At 55.5% G+C, this 16,572-nt stretch overlaps 1 protein-coding gene across 1 annotated transcript in view; it reads left to right on the top strand.

Moving 5' to 3' along the window:
* The window catches only part of Ptpn9 (protein tyrosine phosphatase non-receptor type 9), a 44,385-nt gene extending 29,872 nt beyond the window's left edge, over positions 1-14,513 (top strand). Inside the window, exons 6-13 of the mRNA XM_048369512.1 lie at positions 563-673; positions 2,787-3,115; positions 7,565-7,658; positions 9,329-9,395; positions 10,437-10,515; positions 11,403-11,553; positions 12,891-13,098; positions 13,752-14,513. Of these exons, the coding sequence (XP_048225469.1) occupies positions 563-673; positions 2,787-3,115; positions 7,565-7,658; positions 9,329-9,395; positions 10,437-10,515; positions 11,403-11,553; positions 12,891-13,098; positions 13,752-13,966 (1,254 nt within the window). The 3' untranslated portion in view covers positions 13,967-14,513. The remainder of the gene's footprint in view (positions 1-562; positions 674-2,786; positions 3,116-7,564; positions 7,659-9,328; positions 9,396-10,436; positions 10,516-11,402; positions 11,554-12,890; positions 13,099-13,751) is intronic.
* The last annotated feature ends 2,059 nt before the right edge of the window (positions 14,514-16,572 follow it).

Genomic DNA, 16,572 nt, shown 5'->3' with positions numbered 1-16,572 from the left:
TTATTTTTTGTGTTTTTTTTTTATGCTGTGGTTATTTTATTGTTTTGTTTTTGGGGGTTGGGGTTTTTTTGTGTGATACTGAGGTTTGATCTCAGGGCCTCACTCCCTTGGCTTGCTTCCTCAGCTGGTAGTCTACCACTTGAGCCATGCCTCCCGTGTGTCTTTTTGGTGTTTTTCTTTTCTCCCCAGTCTGGGGCTTCAATCAACCCAGGACTTCATGCATACTAGGCAAGCACTCTACCACATTCCCAGCCTGGTGGTTATTTTTGAGATAGACTCGAGGTCTTTTTTGCTCCAGCTGGTCTTGAACCTTTGGATCTCAGCCTTCCGGAGTCGTTAGGGTTAGAGACTTGAGCCACTGCCACCTGGCTAGCATTCCATGACAAAAGTAAGGCACCTTCTCATTTCTTTTATTTCTTTCAGCAGCCAGTTTTCATCTAGCTGATGAGGCAAAAGGCTGTAGGGTTCCCCGCTGGGTAAGAATGAGGAGAAGTGTAGGAGAGGGAAACTTGGGACTTGAGTTTGTAGAGGTGTCCTCACGCATCCTCCGCTTTCCCCGTAGGGGGCGTTTCCAGCTCGTCTGAAGAAGGTACTCATTGTGGGAGCGCCCATGTGGTTCCGTGTTCCGTACTCCATCATCAGCCTGCTCCTGAAGGACAAAGTCCGGGAGAGGGTAAGGCAGGCTCGCCTGGGGATAAGTACATTCCCATCCGTCCACTCGTGAAATCCCACCAACTAGTTGTGGGTGGTTGTTGTTGTTGTTTATTTGTTGTTTTGAGTTGTTGTTGTTGTTGGTTGTGGGGCTTCAACTCTGGACCTGGGCACTGTCCCCGAGCTCTTCAGCTCAAGGCTGGCGCTCTGCCACTGGAGCCGCCACAGCACCACTTCCAGTTTTTTGGTGATTAAGTGGAGATAAGCGTCTCATGGACTTCCTGTCTGGCCTGACTTTGAACCACGATCCTCAGATCTCAGCCTCCTGAGTGGCTAGGACGACAGGTGTGAGTTACCGGTGCCCGACCCACCAATTAGTGTTCTACCTTAAAAAAATTTTTTTTAGTTGGTTGCTGGTGGCTCACGCCTGTCATCCTAGCTACCCAGGAGACTGAGATCTGAGGATTACAATTCAGAGCCAGCCTGGGCAGGAAAGTCCCTCCTCTCCAGTGTTCCACCAAAACCCGGAAGTGGCGCTGTGGCTCAAAGTGGCAGAGTGCCAGCCTTCAGCAGAAGAGCTCAGGGATGGCGCCCAGGCCCTGAGTTCAGGCCCCACCACCACAAAGACCCCAAAACTATATTGTTGACTAGGATAAGGTTATTTCAGAATGTCAGGAATTTAAGTTGTAAGTTAAGAAATCAGAGGAATAACGAAGATCTTTCTATCTGAGAAGGTAGAGATATTTGTGCTGTGGGAGCTTCTTAATTGCCTAGTGAGACAGTGGGAGAGATGATTCTTTTTTTAACTTCGGTTTTGTTTTGTCTTTTCTTTTTCGGTACTAGGGATTGACCACTGAGCTATTTCCCAGCTCAAGAGATGGTTCTTAAAAAAGCTCCTTTTTTTGGCCAGTTCTGTTCGGTGTGCAGCACTATAGCAGGCATGTGTTTGTGTGTGAATTAGAGGAATTATACACTCAGGCGTGACTCGGACGCAGTGGCTCTGGGAATTCAGCTCCCGCTGCACCCCGTCCCTTAGGAGCACAGGGTCCTGAGAGACCCCTCAGGCTTCAAAGGACCGGGAGGGCTTCCGAGAAGGGGCACTGGCCAGGGACCAGCTCTAGGGAGACCACTATTCCTAGTCCACACAGACTGTAAGAACAGCCAACTCGACTGCGTGGAAGCTCGTGTCTACGAAAAGAGGGTAACTGTGTCATGATGACTCACCTAACATTGTTCCTGTGCTACCCTGCCTCTGGGTGGCTGGTCTTGCTGTCATAGAAATTCACCTTTGTGAATGGATACCCTCACCCTCCCAAGCTCTGAGTGAGATACAAGCTATCTGGCTTGTGTGGGGTTGACCGAAACACCTGTGTGCTCTATGTAGTCAAGAGTACTAGCATGGGATGGTACTGAGGTACCAGCAGAGAGCCTTGGTGCACGGTACCTTCCTCTCAGAAGGTATGTTTCAGGCCCCCAAATTCCAAGGAGTGAATTTGAAAGATAATCTGGGCATTTAAACTTTTGTTGTTGTTGGTCAGTTGTGAGGCTTGAACTCAGGGCCTGGGTGCTGCCCCTGAGCTCTTTTGCTCAAGGCTGGCGCTCTTCCACTTTGAGGTTCCTTGGAGATAAGAGCCACACAGGACTTTCCTGCTTGGGCTGGCTTTGAATCCCAGTCCTCAGATCTCAGCCTCCCGAGCAGCTAGGATGACAGGCGTGAGGCTCCAGCATCTAGCTGAATTCATACTTTTTCAGTTTTTTTTGGCCAGTCCTGGGGCTTGGACTCAGGGCCTGAGCACTGTCCCTGGCTTCTTTCTGCTCAAGGCTAGCACTGTACCACTTGAGCCACAGGGCCACTTCTGGCTTTTTCTGTTTATGCGGTGCTGGGGAATCGAACCCAGGCTTCAGTCATGCTAGGCGAGCGCTCTACCACTAGGCCACATTCCCAGCCCTGAATTCAAACTTATATTTGAGAAATTCCTTGGAGTTTAGTGCCTGGCAGGTAGGTGCAATCTACTGGTTTTGCCAGTGACCAGGGTTTCCAGCAAATCTGGATCTAGTAAGGGGGTGCCACCGTGTGTGGTTCGTCATCACCGTGGGTGCCCCCCCCCCCAACACTGCTTCTTTCTGCCTTCCAGATTCAGATTCTAAAGACATCCGAGGTGACCCAGCACCTGCCCAGGGAGTGCCTTCCTGAAAACCTGGGTGGGTACGTCAAAATTGACCTGGCCAATTGGAATTTCCAGTTCCTGCCCCAGGTGAACGGCCACCCCGACCCCCTGGATGAGCTCATCCTCTCCTCCCTACCTCCCGCCTGCGACCTGGACTCGGTGCACGTGCCGGGCCCCCACGCCATGACCATCCCCGAGCTGGTGCACTACGTCAACGCCCGGCAGAAGCGGGGCATCTACGAGGAGTACGAGGACATCCGGCGGGAGCACCCCGCGGGCACCTTCCACTGCTCCATGTAAGTGGGGCGCCGCCGGGCCCGGGGCCACCTGACCGCCCCGCCGCACGCGCCGGCCCTGCCAAGCTCCTTGGACCAACTGGTGGCCCCGTCATCATGGAAATACCTTCGGGTGTTTCCTTAAAACGCTTCTTGTAAAGGCTTAAGCTCCCTCTGCTTTTTGTTTGTTTGTTTGTTTTGTTTTTTTTGGCCAGTCCTGGGCCTTGAACTCAGGGCCTGAGCACTGTCCCTGGCTTCTTTTTGCTCAAGGCTAGCACTCTGCCACTTGAGCCACAGCGCCACTTCTGGCCGTTTTCCATATATGTGGTGCTTAGGAATCAAACCCAGTGCTTCATGGGTCCGAGGCAAGCACTCTGTTTCTCTCAAAATGTGTCTTAGCTGGGCACCAGTGGCTCCCGCCTGTCATTCTAGCTGCTCAGGAGGCTGAGCTCTGAGGATCGTGGTTCAAAGCCAGCCCAGGCAGGAAAGTCCCTGAGAATCTAACCTCCAGTGAACCCCCAGGAACTCCTAAGTGCCTCGAGCTAAAGAGCTCAGGGACAGCGCTCAGGCCCGGAGTTGAAGCCTTACAAACAACCCCCCCCCCAAAAAAAAATCCTTTTGTAAAATAATGTTAGTTTTGTGCTGGTCCCGGCGCTTGACCTCAGGCTTGGACGCTCTCTGTCCGTTGATGAGCTAGGATTAAAGGCGTGAGCCGTCAGTGCCCGGCCTGTTTCATTTTTTGAATATCATTTTTAGTTTTATTATTACGCTGTGGCATGGAGGGGTTCCCATTTCACCATTCAGGTCATAAGGACGTTTCTCTTATAGACACTGTCTTCCCTTTCTTCACTTTACCCCCATTTTCCTCCTCCTGTCCGTGCCCAAAAGTCAAACTTGGGTTTTTCACCTCCCTGGAGCATCTGGTTCTTCTTTGTGGGGACAGATGATGCGCGCTTCCCCCCCCCCCCCCCCCTCTCCAGGCTGTCTCCTCAGCCTAGTGTCAGAACTCTGCAGCTTCTGGTCACCCCTCCGCTCCTCCTGCCGAGCTGCTGTGCTGCTAGTCCGAGAGTCACTGCCTATGCCAGAAAGCTCCAGTGTTTTCCTGTTCTTTCCTGTAGTAGTTTCAGAATTTCAGATCTTCTCACATTCTGTCGCCTGTCTTGCTCGTCTGGTGACTGTTTCCTTTGTTGTGTGAAAGCGTTTTATTTTTAGTTCCATACAATCACATTTGTTAACCCTTGCTCTAATGTGCTGAGCTGGTGCAGTCTGTTCAGGAAGTTTCTGTCTACGTCACTGTGTTTTCGTGTTTTCTTTATTCTTTGCTGTAGTAGTTGCAAATTTTAGGTCTTACGTAAAGATCTTTAATCTGTTCTTTTTTTTTGGTGCAGGTCCTGGGGTTTGCTCTCAGGGCCTATGTACGCTGTTGTCCCTGAGCTTTTGTGCTCAAGGCTCGGGTTCTACCACTTGATCCAGAGCTCCACTTGTGCTTGTTTTAGGTGGTTCATTGGAGATAAGGGTCTCAGGGACTGGGCTGGCTTAAAACCTCCATCCTCAGGTCTCAGCCTCCTGAGTAGCTGGGATGACAGGCGGGAGCCACTGGATATTTGTCTCATACTCTTCATTGCTTTGCCCTTTGTCTTGTATTCTGGGAAATTCAATTTTCTTTTTTATCTTGCCATTCCTATTTTGGGTGCTCCACCTCCCCATGCTGGGGTTTGAACCCTCGATCTCGGCACGCTAGGCAAGTAAGTACTCCACCACTAAGCAGGTCTTGGATATATTTTATAATTTCCAAGAGATTTTCTTCTCTGATTGTTTCTCTTTCAAAACATCATCTTCGGGGCTGGGAATATGGCCTAGTGGCAAGAGTGCTTGCCTTGTATACATGAGGCCCTGGGTTCGATTCCCCAGCACCACATATACAGAAAACGGCCAGAAGAGGCGCTGTGGCTCAAGAGGCAGAGTGCTAGCCTTGAGCAAAAAGAAGCCAGGGATGGTGCTCAGGCCCTGAGTCCAAGGCCCAGGACTGGCAAAAACAAAACAAAACATCATCTTCTTGCTCTCATATAACAGTATCTATTTTCCTGAAGATACTGTTGTTTTTTTTTCAAGTAATTTTCTTTCCTTGGCTGTGTGTGTGTGTGTGTGTGTGTGTGGGGTGTGCGCATTTGAATTAATACCCTTTTGTTAGGGGCTTTCCTTCTCTGGAAGTCCTCGGCTCTTCATTTGCACTGAGGAATGGGGTCTTTAAAAACTGCTGGGAAGTTCTCTTTGCACAGATGTGCTTCAGATTAAAATGATGGAACAGCTGGCTTGTTATGAGTACTCCAAATGACAGAACTTGTTTGTCAGTGGCTTCTCCCGTTGTCCAGGTAGCTGTCCCTCTCTCGCTGGGTGGGAGCCAGGCCTAGGTGTGAGTGTGGGGGACGGAGCATGGGGGACTGAGCATGCGGGGTGGGCGGGGCTCTCACGCTGCCATCTGAGTTCCATTTAGTGTCTTGGAACCCTGCAGCCCACTTAGCCTTCCAGGGAGAAGAGGGGGTCTAAGGATGGACTTCCCCCCCCCCCCCCAGTGATAATGTCTGAATTCATAGCTTCCTGCTTCCTGGACTAGTGCTCTATCACTTGAGTTACACCCCCAGCCCTACGTTTCAGTGGTTATTAGAAATAGAGTCTAGCTGGACGCAAGTGTCTCACGCCTATAATCCCAGCTGAGATCTGAGGATCACTGTTCAAAGCCAGCCTGGGCAGAAGAATCCCTGTGAGACTCTTTATCTCCAATCAACTACTCAGAAACCTGCAAATGGCTCAATGGTACAGTGCTAGTGTTGAGCACCAAGAGGCCCAGGCCAGCGCCCAGGCCCTCCAAGCCCAGGATGGGCACAAAAAGAAAAGGAGAAAAGAAATGGAGTCTAGCAAATCCTTCTGCTCGGGCTGGCCTAACAGTGGTCCTGCAGGTCTCAAGTCTCCACGAAGCCAGAACTGCAGGCTCCTGGCTTCCTCCATGCCGGCACCTGCTGTTTGCATGACTCCTGACCTTGCGCAAATCAACCAAATCCTCCCATCCACTTTCTCTACCAAAATAGGTTTCCAGAATTCCCACCCCCCCCCGCCACGCCCTCCCCTTTGCTCTTGGACTTTGTACTCACCAGCTCGGTCCTTTCTGTCATTTTAGTGGGGCTGCAGTTTAAGAGATTTATTTTGAGTACTTTTTGAGAAGGTAGTAGTACTTAGGGTTTGTATTTGTTTGTTTGGTATTATAATCCATTTAACTCTCCTTCCTTTCTCTCACGTGTGCCTGTTATTTCTCTCTGAGGCCTTGTAAGAGTGGCTGTTACTGCCCGTGTTTCTACCATTCTGATCACAACCGCATACAAATTTCCCAGAAGGGCTGAGAATTTGGCCTAGTGGTAGAGTGCTTGTGTAGCACGCATGAAGACCTGGGTTCGATTCCTCAGTACCATATAAACAGAAAAAGCCAGAAGTGGCGCTGTGGCTCAAGTGGTAGAGTGCTAGCCTTGAGCAAAAGGAAACCAGGGACAGTTCCCAGGCCCTGAGTTCAAGTTGCCCCAAGACTGGCAAAAAAATACATAAATAAATAAAAGTTAAAAAAAAAATCACCAGGGACTGGGGATATAGCCTAGTGGCAAGAGTGCCTGCCTCGGATACACGAGGCCCTAGGTTCGATTCCCCAGCACCACATATACAGAAAACGGCCAGAAGTGGCGCTGTGGCTCAAGTGGCAGAGTGCTAGCCTTGAGCGGGAAGAAGCCAGGGACAGTGCTCAGGCCCTGAGTCCAAGGCCCAGGACTGGCCAAAAAAAAAAAAAAAAAAAAAAATCACCAGACGACTTTTTCCAAAGCTCTCCTGAGCCTTCTTTCCATGTAGCTTAATGAGTCATTCATATCAATTACAACTTTCATTATTGTTATTGTTGCTACTCTTGTGCCGGTACTGGGGGCTTGAAGTCTGTCTGGGTCTGGGCGCTGTCTCTGAGCTTTTGTGCTGAAGGGGAGCACTTAGCACTTAGCACTTAAGCCACAGCTCCACTAGCTTTTTGCTGGCTAATTGGAAATAAGAGTGTCAAGGATTTGTCTTCCCCAACTGGCTTCAAATGGCGATCCTCAGCTCTGCGTCTCCTGAGCAGCTAGTCTGCCGGGCCGGAGCCCCTGGCTTTTACGGGCACTTAGTACAGCCGCCGCCACTGCTTACTGGCAGTGCTTGCTGCTAATTCCTCTGGAGCTTCCTGTTTGTCGTGAAGGGCAGCAGTGGTGAGTACGATGGGAAAGGCTGAATTCGGGCTGAGCGAGGAGCGCCGAGGGAGAGCGCGTGCTTGGCCCCACTCGGCCCCGGGGCCAGTCCCTGCAGACAGGGACGGGAAAGGGGGGACCGCCGTGGATTCCATGCCAGGCGTGACACGCCCGCCTGCCTCCCCTGTGCTCTCGTCTCACGGACCCCTCATTCCTTCAGGTCTCCAGGGAACCTAGAGAAGAACCGTTACGGGGACGTCCCCTGCCTGGACCAAACGAGGGTGAAGCTGACCAGACGAAGCGGCCTCACTCAGGTAGTCGGGCCGGGGCCTCCGTCCTGCGGGTGGCGTTCCTGACGGGGCTCACCTGCACAGCGGAACTGACGCGCTCTTCCCGAGACCCGCCATCTCTGCTGCCTCCCCCTCACTTTGTTCTTGCTTTTTTTTCTGGTCAGTTCTAGGCCTTGAACTCAGGGCCTGGGCACTGTTGTTGAGCTTTTGTGCTCGAGGCTAGGGCTCTACCGCTTGATCTACTTCTCTATGTGCAGCGTTTTGGTGATTAATTAGAGATAAGAGTCTCGTGGACTTTCCAAACCAGTCTTTAGATCTCAGCCTTCTGAGTAGCTGGGATTACGGGCACAAGCCACCAGCACCCAGCGCGTGTAGTTCCTTTTTAACATAGTGTCTGTCTTTTTTGCTCACTTTCAAATTGGATTGTCTGCATTACTAAGTTCTAATTAAGTAGTTGTACAAAGTGGCTGTAGTTCTACAAGTCAGCCTAGGAGTACAGTTCATCGTGACAGTGTTACCTCTTCCATTGTTCACTCCCTTCTCTCTATCCTAGCCCATCTTCAGAAGTCTTTTGATTTTTTTCATTACTTTGTTGTGTTGTTGTTGTTGTTGAGTGTGGGGCTTGGACTCAGGGCCTGGGCACTGTCTCCTGAGCATCTCTGTGCTCAATGCTAGTGCTCTACCACTTGAGCCACAGCGCCACTACTGGTTTTTGAGTGGTTAATTGGAGATAAGATTCTTGGGACGTTCCTGCCTGGGCTGGCTTTGAACCATGATCCTCTGATCTCAGCCTCCTGAGTAGCTAGGATGACAGATGTGAGCCAGTAACACCAAGCAGTTTTTAACGTTATTGATTATGTCCTTTGAAGCACATACTTTTTTTTTTTTTTTGCCAGTCCTGGGGCTTGAACTCAGGACCTGAGCACTGTCCCAGGTTTCTTTTTGCCCAAGGCTAGCGCTCTGCCACTTACAGCTTTTCCTGTGTATGTGGTGCTGAGAAATCGAACCCAGGGCTTCATACATGCTAGGCAAGCACTCTATCACTAGGCCATATTCCCAGCCCAGAATTTTAGAGTTTAAGACCTTCCATCAGGTCTGTGATACATTTTTTTAAAGTAATCCTGGTGTTGGAATTATCAGGGTTTTGGTTTTTGGTTTTGGTTTTTTTTGGCCAGTCCTGGGCTTGAACTCAGGGCCTGAGCGCTGTCCCTGGCTTCTTTGTGCTCAAGGCTAGCACTCTGCCACTTGAGCCACAGTGCCACTTCTGACCTTTTCTATATATGTGGTGCTGGGGAATCGAACCCAGGGCTTCATGTATACGAGGCGAGCGCTCTTGCCACTAGGCCATCTTCCCAGCCCTGTGATACATTTTGAGTTGGCCTCTTTTTGTTTGTTTGAAACAGAACCTCCCAGGCTGGCTTTCAACGGAAGTGTTTAATAATGCTGGGTTATATGGGCATGTGCCATCATGCCCAACTCCTTTTGAGATCATGTTTATGCATCGTTTGAAGGGGTCAGCTTGAGTTTTATATGCTCGAAGAACTGTTTGTCCCACCACCGCTGCTGAAAGCATATTGGGAATTGGCGTATTTGCTCCTCATTTCTGCCTCACATGAGTATTTCCCCCTTGGGTCACTTTTTGTCCCAGACAGTACCTCCTTGCACCTGTAATGATGCCCCCTTCTTATCATTAGACAGATTACATCAATGCCAGCTTCATGGATGGCTATAAACAGAAGAATGCTTACATTGGTACACAAGGTAAGATCCTCAGTTGGAGGCATGGCTCAGTTGGTAGAGTGTTAGTCCACAAGCAAGATCATCAGGTGCCAAGTACGAGTCCCAGTCTTGGACCTAAGAAAAGCAAAAATGACAGTGAAAAAATATCTCATCATCTCATACAAAGAACCACAGGTACAGAGCCGAAAACCAGCAAGTAAGAAGAGTCAGCATCTCTTTCCTGCTGGTCCCGGGGCGTGGGCGCTGTCCCTGAGCTTCTTTGGCTCACGGCTAGCGTGCTGTCACTTGAGCCACAAGCGCCGCTTGCAGCCTTTTCTGGTTGGAGATAAGAGTTTTACAGACTTTGTTGCCCAGGCTGGCTTCAAACTGCGATCCTCAGATCTCAGCCTCCAGAATAGGTAGGATGACAGGCGTGAGCCACAGGCGCCCAGCTTTCATGAGACTCTTAGCCTTATTTAACCACCAAAAAGCTCTGGAACGTGGCTGGAATGTGGCTTAGTGGTAGAACGCTTGCCCAGCATGCATGAAACCCTGGGTTCGATTCCTGGGTTCGATTCCTCGGTACCACATAAATAGAAAAGGCTAGAAGTAGTGCTGTGGCTCAAGTGGTAGAGCACTAGCCTTGAGCACAGAGAAGTTCAAAGACAGTGTCCAGGCCCTGAGTTCAAGCCCCCAGAACTGACACCAAAAAAATAAACAAGGTAGTTGAAGCTAGGTGTTAGTGACTCATCCTTGTAATCCTAGCTACTCAGGAGTGGTTCAAAGCGTAAGCAGACAAATCCATGACACCCCATTGAGCAACGACAAACTGGTGGTAGAGCCAAAAGCAAGTGGTAGAGTTCCAAGACTTGAGCAGAAACATCAAGCTACAGTGCAAAGCCCAGAGTTCAAGCCCTAGTCCTGGCGAATGCGTGCACACACACACACACACACACACACACACACACACACAGCTCAAGAGGTTCCCGTGCGTGATTTAGAACTGACGCTTGGAGCGCGGCAGGAGCGGCTGGGAGGCCATTCGTGCCCCGTCCCCTGGCCAAGCGCTCTTCTCCCTTCCAGGGCCCTTGGAGAATACTTACCGGGACTTCTGGCTCATGGTATGGGAACAAAAAGTCTTGGTGATTGTCATGACCACGCGGTGAGTGGATGCCGTGGTTTCTTTTTCGTCTTGCACGTGGGGGCGGGGGGGGGGGGGTTGGTGATTGTGTAGCGCTGAGCTGCACTCCCAGCCTGAGTTCATTCCCTCCGGCCCCCAGCCCCCATCCCTACCCGATCCAAGCACGGAGGCTTCCAGAAGGGATCGCTCGGATATCCTAGTGCTTTCTTAGCGCTGAGGGTCCCAAGGAGGCAGGTGAACTCAGAGCCGCGGCCCCTGGGGCTCCATGCCCGCTTAGCCCGCTTGGAGCTCCGGTCCTTGTCCCGCGGTGCTGGGAACCACGAGCCCGGCCTCTGCCGGGGAGGCTGCGGCCGGCTCCCCTCTGTGCTCCGTGTCCAGCGGCGTTCGCCGTTTCCTGCTCATTCATATTTCTACCTGCAGGGGAACAGAGAATAAAAAAGATGTGATATAAAATGAGTCAGGCAGCAGAGCTGAGTGGCTGAAGGCAGGGAGGACGCGTTTTGAACTCGTGGCCCCAGATCCGCCTCATTGAAGGGTTCCTCTAGTTTATCCGTGTGGGAAGCTGTTTGTGATGGGGAGACGAAGCCCTGTTGGCCCTGTTCCTTCTCTCGGGCACGGTGCCCACCAGGCCCGCCACCTGGGGTGCTGATGGAGGACCTGGGGCCCGTGGGCCTGTGGGGGGCTCAGAGGGACTTAGGCCCTTCCGCACCCCCGCCAGCTTCCCGGAGAGGCGCCTCACGGGAGAGGCGGCGCTCGGCCCGCTGCGCTCGGCTCGCCTCGTGTGACGAGCCCTCGGGGCGAGGGCAGAGCCGGCCCGCGAGCGGCTCCCTCGCCTTTTGCGCCCCCCAAGGGCAGCGCCGATGGGGGGAGGCGGGGACGCGCGGGCTGAGCTCGCTCTGTGTGCTCAGCTTCGAGGAAGGCGGCCGGAGGAAGTGTGGCCAGTACTGGCCTCTAGAGAAGGAATCGCGGGTCCGCTTTGGCTTCCTCACCGTGACGAACTTGGGCGTGGAGAACATGAGCCACTATAAGAAAACAACGCTGGAGATTCACAACACGGAGGTAACGCAGCGGGCTGCCTTCTTCATCGGGTGTAGATAGAGCGGGGGGGGGGGGGGGGGGGTGGTACCAGGGCTCGGACTCGGGGCCACGTGCATGCTAGAGACGGTGTCGCCCCGCTACGCCATGCTCCCAGCCCTTTCTTGGAGTGGGTTCTTGTTGAGGTAACACTTCACCTGGAGCCCAAGTGTGTGTCTGGGCCACGACCCCCCACCCCCTGTTTTCTGCTTCCTAATGTAGCTGGCAGGTGGCTTCTTCTGTGGAGATGAGTTTCCCATGCTTCTCTGCCTTGGCTCGTCTGCGCCGGGTCCCTCCCCCCACGCTAGCCCCCCCCCACCCCCCCGTGTTGCTGGGATGACAGGCGCATGCGCATGCTACTGTGCCCAGCTGTTCCCAAGGGTTTTTTTTTTTTTTTTTTTTTTTTAAGATCTTTGGTTCTTGACTCCACGCATTCCCCCGAGTAAGCCATTCCACCAATCCAGCCTCTTGAACTTGTGTCCCCAGGCTGGCCTTGAACCCCAGTCTTCCCAGCCTCACCCCCCCAGGTCGCTAGGATTACAAGCGTGGGCCACCAGTGCCCAACTCTGGGTTCTTTTTGAAACTGGGAAAGCGTCTGTAAAAGGAAACTCTAAAGCCACGCCCTAGTGGCTCATACCTGCAGCCCTAGCTTCTCGGGATCGCGGTTCAGAGCCAGCCCGGGCAGGAAAGTCCCTGAGACCCTCACCCCCGATGAGCCACCAGAAAACCAGACGAGCGCCGGCCTTGAGCACCAGGAGGCTCAGGGACCGCGCCCAGGCCCCGAGTTCAAGCCCCAGGCTTGACCAAAAAAAAGCAAAGCAGCAGCAAGCTGTGGAGGGGAACTGGCGAGATCCTGGCAGGGCGCAGACCGCTCTGGCTCTCCAGGACCGGGAGAGGGCTCTCCAGGTTCGAGTCCGTCCAATCCCATTCGCAAGCGCCCTCGACCCACCCGCGGGCTGCGGCAGCCCCAGGCATTGGGGTGGCTCCACCTGGGCCACGTTCCCAGCCCCGCACCCCCTCTGATCCCCGGGGGCCCCCCAACCCCGCCCCCCTCTGAGCCCTGCGCCCCACCTCCGATCCCTGCGCCCCACCTCCGATCCCCACCCCCCACCTCTGATCCCCGTGCCCCCTCTGATCCCCGCCCCCCCAGCCCCGCTTGCCCCCTCCGATCCCCGCCTCCCCATCCCCGCCCCCACCTCTGATCCCCGGCGCTCGGGAGGCTGAGGTAGAAAGCTGACACGGATGGCTTCCTCGTGTTTGTGGGGAGTGCTGGGGCGGGGTGCCCCCCCCCCACCTCCGGCTCACCGCTGCCCCCCCTCCAGGAGCGGCAGAAGCGCCAGGTGACGCACTTCCAGTTCCTGAGCTGGCCCGACTACGGCGTGCCGTCGTCCGCGGCCTCGCTGCTCGACTTCCTCCGCGTGGTGCGCAGCCAGCAGAGCCTGGCGGTGGGCGGCGGCGGCGGCGCGCGCAGGGCCCCGGGCCCCGAGCCGCCCATCGTGGTCCACTGCAGCGCGGGCATCGGCAGGACGGGTAAGCGACACCGGGAAGACCCCCCTTTCAGCCCCAGGGGGCAGATGGCGACAAAGAGCCACCCCTGCCGGGCGCTGGCGGCCCGGGCCTGTCGTCCCCGCCACGCCGGGCCCAGATGCGAGGCCTGCGGCTGGAAGCCAGCCCGGGCGGGACAGTGCGGGAGACTCGCGAGACCGCACGCGGCACTGCCGCTCTGAGTGGCAGAGCGCCGGCCTGGAGCAGGAGAGCCCCGCGACAGCGCCCGGCCCCGAGTTCAAACCCCATGATGGACCAAGAAAAGAATACACACTGGGCAGCTCAGCCCTCTGTTGTGGTTGCTTTGGGTGTCCCCGCCTCGGGTCCTCTTACCCTGTCACTTTGTCACGGCGGCTCTGCGGGAGCCCCACGGCTGCGGCTGCTGGGAGTCCTTCACCCCTCACCCTGGGGGCTTTCCCCAGCCGCTGTGTTCTTCATTCTAGAACCAGCATCCATTTTTCTCAGGCCACTGCAGAAGATGTCCTGTCTCTGGGTGAGGGGCGCGGTCTGTCTGGGACTGAAGCAGGAAGTCCTCTTGTTACCTGCTCACTTCCTGTCACGCCGTATAGGACAGGCGCTGTCCTCAGCTCCCCGGCCTCCTGCTGGGGCCCTCCTGACGCCACCCCCTCTTCCCGCAGGCACCTTCTGCTCCCTGGACATCTGCCTGGCCCAGCTGGAGGAGCTCGGCACCCTCAACGTGTTCCAGACGGTGTCGCGCATGCGCACCCAGAGGGCCTTCAGCATCCAGACCCCCGAGCAGTATTACTTCTGCTACAAGGCCATCCTGGAGTTCGCCGAGAAAGAGGGCATGGTTCCCTCCGGCCAGAGCCCGCTGCCCGCGGAGGGTCAGTAACCGTCCCGCACCGCCCTGGGCTCGGCCGCGCCTCGAGGTGCCGTCAGCCCCGCGGGGGCCGTGGACAGCCGCCGGGCGCGCCGGGCAGCCGGCTGGGGGCTCGAGAAGTGTGCGGAATTGTCACTAGAAAAGGGCCGGCGGCCGTGTGTTCTTCACTCCTAGCACCTGCTATTGAACTGTGCCTTATTAAAACCAAATTGTGGCTGTTGATTTTTTGCCGGGGGGCCGAGGTAAGTGGGGAGGGCGCCCCCCCCCCCCCCCAGTGCCATTCTTCCGGAGGTTTCCTCTCGCACTGCTTTCCTTCGCTAGGATTTCACCAGGAGGCGTGGTGGGCGCTCGCCTTCCTAACCAGAGCGCCCACCACGCGACGCACACCCGTGCCTGGCCGCGCGCCGCGCGTGCTTCTCCAGAGGCGCGTGCGCGTCTCCCTCCTGTGTGTGTGCGCGCGCGCGTGTGTACACTTCCGTGTGTGGGTCTCTATGGACGTGTGTATATAATATGTATTGTATGTGATAATATGGTCGTACTCTATAAACACGTATACACACACATGCTCTCTGTAGAAGTTCCTGGGCTCCGTGTTGCGCTCAGCGCCAGGCCGGGTGGTGGCCCCTGTGGTCAGCTGGGGGCCGGCGGACGAGGACACGCCCCCTCCCCCCCCCCCCCAGCAGTGGCCCCTCGCTCGCCCGCCTCTGCTGGGGGAGGCCAGAGTTGCGGGGCGTGGCGACCCCGGCTTCACGCAGCGTAGGTTGCCCTTCTCCAGCGGGTCTTCTCTTCCCTGCGCTGCCGTGGGCGCGGACCGCCACTGTGACCGCAGACGCCGCTGCCCTCGCCCTGGCCCTGGGGTGGCCCGGGAGGCCTTCGGGCCCCGGCCGGGGAGAGGGAGAGGGAACTCCTGGGGCCAGCACCCCTGGGCCCGTGCTGGGGGATCCTGCACCTCGAACCGGGTGGTTGTGCGCGGGCGGGAGGCGCAGCCCTGGTCTGGTGGGGTGGGACCTTCCCCCCCCCCCCCCCCCCCCCCCCCCCCGCACCTTTCCTTCCCCTCCCGCCCCACCCGGCCTCCTCCCAGCGGCCCAGTCCCACCCCAACCATTTCCCCATCCCGCAAGCTCCGAAGCCGCCCTTCCCCGTTACCCGAGACGAGGTCGGCCCCGGATCAGGCCTCCGTAGTTTTTATACTGTAATAAGATCTTTTGTGTATATTTTTATTTTTTACAATCATTTCATTTTTGTATTTAACATCAATGGACTGAGTCAGATTCCGAACACAATTGTAATGTTCCTATTCAGTCTCCTACAGCGATGCAGTTTTGTATTTACCTATAAATATACCATCATGATCAAACCCTTTTAGCTTCATCACTGCAGCAGTCTGGGGTTGGGAAGGTGGGGAGGGCCCAGGAGCTGCTGGGGGTGGGGTGGGGAGGCAGGAGGCATTTTTTGGCAGTACTGAGCTTTGAACCTGGGGACTCGCGTTTGCTCTGCTAGGCAGGCGCTCCCCCGCCGGCGTCCTCCAGCCCCGAGGACTTGCGGTCTGAGACGTGCGTTAGTCTCTGGTCAGTGGCAGGGCTTGCACTCGGAGCCACAGGGCTCCTGGTTTTCTGGGGGTTCGTCGGAGCGCAGAGCCTCTGGGACTTTCCTGCCCGGGCTGGAGTTGGGCCTCCATCCTCAGCTCTGGGCAGAGGCGCCCCGCCTCGTCTGGAGGACCAGCGCCCGTCCAGCTTTCTGCCCGCTGGGTGGAGGTGCGCGTGGCGCTGGGGTGAGCTGCTGCCCTCCTCCCTCCCGCCCTCCCTCCCGCCCTCCCCTTCTCCTCTCCGCCTGAGGGGTCTGAGCGCCTCGTCCTCGGGCTCCGCGGGTTTCGGCTTCGTGTCTCTGCCGTCCAGGCCTAGTGATCCAGTGTTAGCCGGGCCTGGCGCGGCTTCTCCCGCCCCGCGGCTCCTGGGGCCATGGCGGCTCCCGGCGGGCCTCTCGGCCTCCACAAAGTACAGTAAGACCCGCCAGCGTAGCCGGCGCCGGTCACCCCAGCCGCTCGGAGGCCGGATCTGAGTTGGAAGCCTGGGCAGGAAAGCCTAAGTAGCAGAGGGAGCTGTGGTGCAGAGCCAAAGGGGGGGGGGGGAGGCACTTAGCTGCCTGTGAATTGAAAGTAAGGCACAGCAGGTTCCTCCTTGGAAGTTTCTGGACTTAGCCAGTAGGAGGGAGTGACAGAGGGGCCGCTGCTGAGTCCCAAAGCCCCAGCTCTGCAGAGAAGCCACCTCATGTTGCTCAAATCCTCACGGTTCAAGTTGTTTTCCTACCCTCGTGTGTGTGTGTGTGTGTGTGTGTGTGTGACTGGGGCTCAGGCCCTCCCAGTCTGTCTCGCGTGGTTTTCCCCTCAAGGCCAGTGTTCCACAGTGTGAATCACACCTCCACTCGCTTCGCGTTTTGGGGTAGTTACTTGGAGATGTGAATCCCAGCGCATTTTCTGCTCAGGCTGACTTTAAGCTTCAGTCCTCAGATCCCAGCTACGTACAGCTAGGAGGACTGGTATGAGCCACCAGCACCCATCTTTCCTGTCGCTATTAATTAGGGTGCAGCTTTACTTATTACTCTTACACGAAGTCTTTCTCT

This window comes from Perognathus longimembris, chromosome 20 (genome assembly GCF_023159225.1).
Source record: "Perognathus longimembris pacificus isolate PPM17 chromosome 20, ASM2315922v1, whole genome shotgun sequence".
NCBI classification, from domain to species: Eukaryota; Metazoa; Chordata; class Mammalia; order Rodentia; family Heteromyidae; genus Perognathus; species Perognathus longimembris.
The sequence above is the reverse complement of the archived record's forward strand: the minus strand, read 5'-3'. Positions and strand labels throughout refer to the sequence as shown.